General features: G+C 53.4%; 1 protein-coding gene across 1 annotated transcript; it reads left to right on the forward strand.

Annotated features, from left to right (window-relative positions):
- Positions 1-941: 941 nt before the first annotated feature.
- VDAG_03152 (mRNA export factor mex67) lies at positions 942-3,526 on the forward strand (the record flags this gene model as incomplete). The annotated part of the gene is made up of 5 exons (XM_009657017.1): positions 942-1,076; positions 1,177-1,386; positions 1,426-1,536; positions 1,581-3,038; positions 3,102-3,526. The coding sequence occupies 5 exons, from the start codon at positions 942-944 to the stop codon at positions 3,135-3,137; spliced, it is 1,950 nt and encodes a 649-aa protein (XP_009655312.1). The 3' UTR covers positions 3,138-3,526.
- Positions 3,527-4,922: the final 1,396 nt, after the last annotated feature.

The following is a 4,922-nucleotide window of genomic DNA, read 5'->3' on the forward strand; positions in this document are numbered from 1 at the left end:
CGCGAAACAAGTGGGAGGGCGTTATGAGGATACGCGTCGTGAGCCTTCCACGGCGGAGTCCGACACCTAAAGATGGTGGTAAGCGAACCGCAAGAAATATGTTTTTCAGTGGGCCATATGTGCAAATGAACATGAGTGACTCCGAGTGGCAGGCATGCTGTCACATAGTCAGATGCTTCACGTCGCTCGCCTTTACAGTGGCCACTCTTGACGCGACCCCTGTCGATGTTCGACGCGAAACAGCCTCCGAATCACATGACCAAGATCCTTTTGTCAATGAGTCAGCCTTAGTCTCCTGGGATCGAAACTGACTGGGCCACTCATACCCACTCTAGGCAGTTCCTTTCACTTGGCTTTCTCAGACCCTGATTGGTGTGTCGCGTGCCCCACGACCTGCCAACGTACGTAGGTACCTACCCAAACCTTAGCAGCATGTGCAGAAACCCAAAACGTCACGCCTGCCTGGGATTTCTTCAAGAACCTTGACCAACCCGTCACCCACGAAACTCTGGTCAACACAAAAGACACACACACACACACACACACACACCGCTGGTTTTTTCCGACAAAGGGGCTATCCACCTCAAACCACGAAAGAAACGAAGCAACCTGCGAGTGCTCACTCGCGAAACGAATTTCGTCACGAACCTGTGGCGCAATTGCCAACTGACGACTGTCTCCTTGCATCGATCGGGCTTGATCTTTGACGATTCATCCTTCCACATCGCCTTTCAGCGAATATCCATTACCAGCGTCTTCCTCGGAAGAACTACGAAGCACCAACACATTACGCGCCAGATTGGTCTTACAGCCACCAAGTCTGAAGTCCGCTTCAAAGAAGAACCAGAAAAAAAGAACGTTCCACCCCGCTGTGCATGCCGACTCGCGGCTCTTGACCGAAACGCCGTTGCGCCTACCACTTCCACTTCACCACACTCGCAATGGCGCCCCCTCGGTCAAACCGGGCCCCAGCCTCTGCTCCCAAGGGACCATCTCGGGGCGGTATCCAGAAGCGTGGACGGGCAGGACGGGTTGATCAGGACGGTGATCTTGATATGGACTCTGCCGCGCTCGCCGTGCTGGCAGACCTGCCCGGAACGAACCCACCGCCGCTCGCCCTCAACGGGCGCGCGAACAAATGCTGCCCCTGCTAAAAGCTCGGCACGAAACCACCAGGCTATCGCCCGCCATCTTGATGGCGAGGGCGCGGACCTGATCACCAAGAAGAAAGCACAATCTGGTCCACTCGTATGGCTAGATGTCAAGGGGTTGAAGGAGAGCAAGGCTTCGAGGAACAGGGATGGTGGACTCAGAGACCTCATCTCGTTTATAGAGCGCAAGGCGCAGAGCGCCGGTCAGAGGACCAAGGGTGTCATGGTCTTGAAGGTATGTTGAGATATCGAAACACTGAAGGGAAGCACATAGGGATGCCGAATGGTCCAGCTGGACCTCGTCAAAACGCCACGTTCGCCGCGACGCACAAGACAACAGCCCTCGTCCATACCGGCTGCTTATGCCCGAACCTCTCCCCTCGCGGTCCATGCCGTTATACGGGGAAGCATCCTGCTAATGATCGGTAGCACAAATTCGTGAATGACATCGTCCAGATCGCCGCCACCAAGGAGAATGCCGAAGAAATCATTAAGGTGAACGGCTTCGTTTTTGCTGGTGCCAAGCTCGAAATCACCGATTCGGGTGGCTCTCTCGCTAAAGCCACCGAAGCCTCAGCAGCAGCACAGGACCTCAAGTCTAAACTTACCAACATCATGTCACAGCGTTACCTAACCGAGACCAAACTCTTGAAGCTTGACGCCTTGAACCAAGACCAGCAGCTCGTTGAGATGGGTGTTCTTGAGTCCAAGGATCGAGCTGAAAAGCTCGTGAAGGTCATGATGAAAATTTGTGACGACCTTTTCAAGACGCCCAAGGACAAGATGGACAACATCCACAGCATCAGTCTCGCGAATAATGGCCTCGACGGTGTCGCCCAAGTCGAGGACATTGCAGAGACATTCCCAGACCTTCTCAACCTCGATCTCAGCGGTAACAAAATCGCTACTCTCTCTGGTCTCATCCCATGGAAGGGCAGGCTTCGCAAGTTGGATACGCTCTACATAACCGACAACCCTATCGACATTGCCGATCTTCAGGTCCAAGCAGCGTTGCTAAAGTTCTTCCCCAAGCTCACCAACATCAACGGACAGCAATTCACACCTGAACACCTTGCCGAGTTGCAAAAGTTTACGAGACCACGCCCTATTCCTCAACACGGCCCCGATTTCCGCGACGCCAACGGGATTGGTGAGAGCTTTCTGTTGGAGTTCTTCGTGGGATTCGACACAGATCGCCTTGGTCTACTGGCAAAGTACTACGACGACGACAGCCAATTTTCTCTCGCCGTGGATACGAACTCGATCCGCGACAAGGACGCCCCGCAGCCAATGTCCTGGTCAGCATACATCCCCAAGTCAAGGAATCTGACCAGGATCACGACCACTTCCGCGCGAGAAACGCGCCTTCTCAGCGGTCGTGAGATAATTCTCAAGACTTGGAACGAGCTGCCATCTACAAAGCACCCCGACATCAAAGCTGACACCACCAAGTATATTATGGATTGCCATCTTCTTCCGGGCCTGGGTGATCCGACTGGCCAGACGGGTGCTTCTCTAGATGGTATGGTGCTCTCTGTCCATGGGCAGTTTGAAGAATTGGACAAGGCGTCCAATCAGCCAGGCCTCCGCAGCTTCTCGCGAAGCTTTGTTCTCGGTCCTGGGCGTCCAGGCAACAACCCCATTCGCGTTGTCAGTGACATGCTGTCTCTGCGAGCCTGGAATGCTCTGCCAAATGTGTTCGTTGCTGCTGCTGCTACCTCCGCCGCCGCACCGCCGCCCGTTCTGGCCCAAGAGCAAGAGCTCCGTCAGGCGAAGATCCTGGAGCTATGCAAGCAAACCTCAATGACACCCGTCTACTCGGAAATGTGTCTTAACGACACTGCCTGGGACTTCGATCGCGCACTGGCTGTGTTCGATGAGAAAAAGGTAAGCGTTTCCCCACAACTCATTGTCACCAGAACGGAACGCTAATTTCATGGCTCTTATCAGGCACAGCTTCCTGCCGAGGCTTTCGCTGTGGTGTAACAACATCACACCCGAGGGCATAATCATGAGCTGATGCCCTCGTTATATCAGAGACGACTTTGAAAACCCACTCCAGCCCAGGATCGGGTGGTTGCGGATTAGGCGACATGTCGAACGGAAGAGTTTCAGTTCAATCAAACGATCGGAGGGAGAAGAAGACAGGTATCCTGTGAAGGGAAAGAACACAGACGAACAACTCCGCGACTCGCATGCTGTAATGTCCCTGATGCTGCGGGAAATGTCAATAGTTATGGACATCGATATTATATACGCAACGACCCTCCGGTGCAGAAGGCCACGGTCGTGGGAAGGGAGACGGGAGGTTTGCTCTAGGCGGTTGGGTGTACATCAAGTACCTAAACATATTGAGAGCGGCGTCTCGATCGTCCAACCAGAAACCACCCAACGTGCATTATTCGCTGCGTGACATGCATATGCCCAAGATCCCAAGTGCGGCGGTAAATGTGACGTCGAGCTGTTGACGCTGTGATGCCCACGTGGAAACATGCTCCAGCGGCTACGCAACGGCAACTTGGCCAAGATTCTTCAGCAGCCACAATTATGGAATCACTGCAAGGTGGCCGGCATTTGGGTCTGATGAAAAGATTCAAGATTGCACAGTCCCACCAATGGGGAATGAGAAGTCGATCTTTGGGGCGATGGAGGTTTGAGCCGCGCGGGTTTTCTGTTGTGGTTGGGTGTGTGGTTGGGTAGCTATGGTGGGGAGGCCACGCCCAGTGAGGCTGGCGGGAGCAGGCGGGTGAGTGGAGAGCGTCAGCTGCGATGCAAGTCATGAAAAGCGCGATCGATTTGATGGTTGCGATTGTGACTTCGATTGCGACTTTGGCTGGCACATTGGTTGGTAGCAACGCCACAATGACCCATCCCTTTAGTGCACAAATTTGGCCTCAGTACTTCGTATGATCGAAAGCTGAGTGGTAGAAAATATATATCGCTAATTGAATCAAAGGGCAAAGCATACTGTACATCCAGATGCCTATAGGTTGCCTGCCTTGTAATTTATAGACGTGCCTGCCCTCTCGTACAGGTACATGGGTACTGAGCTAGCACCTACTTTGATGTACCTACATAGAAGCTCTTCAGGCGGTGATCATTTATGTACTGAGGCCGAATTTGGGCATCAGAGGGATACTTGAATGGTGTGCTGACAAAACACTATGGGTTTGGACGCATTGATGTTCTTATCACCACAACACGATAGACCATTCAGCAACTGGATACGTAGCAGCGGATCTCTCGGATGGCCTCAACCAGCAGGCCGCATAAACCGAGGTGCGGTGCGGGGATGATTTATGCAACCAGCCAGCTGGCCCTAGCCTAGGCGTCTCATCCTCTTTGTTGGGATACCCCGAACTTCAATTGCCCCGGATGGAGCATCGAGACGACCAAGGTGTCACGTATCACGAAGACGTGTTCCTCTGAGTCTGCGCGAGTCGAACATGGGAAGGAGATCTACTGTAGATCGACATGGGACTCGGTCATCGAAATGATCCAGACGTCATCTCGCACTTAATGTGAACAACGCACGATGAGGTGGACAGGCCGTCCATCCGTGGTAGAACAATGGAAGCCACTCGAGTTCGAGGGCTTGCTGCCTCAGTGCCAAAGCAGCAATGGCAATTTTCTTCTCTGTCTTTTTCGGGCGCAATGGCTCGGGTCCTTCCTGCCACGAGCATTACTTTTTCGGGGAACGTAATATTGGCCTCCACGGACGAGGGGGACCCTGAAGGCGAACTTCTTTGATAAACGTGTGCTGGCGTGCTG

This window comes from Verticillium dahliae, genomic scaffold (genome assembly GCF_000150675.1).
Source record: "Verticillium dahliae VdLs.17 supercont1.5 genomic scaffold, whole genome shotgun sequence".
In the NCBI taxonomy this organism is placed as follows: domain Eukaryota; kingdom Fungi; phylum Ascomycota; class Sordariomycetes; order Glomerellales; family Plectosphaerellaceae; genus Verticillium; species Verticillium dahliae.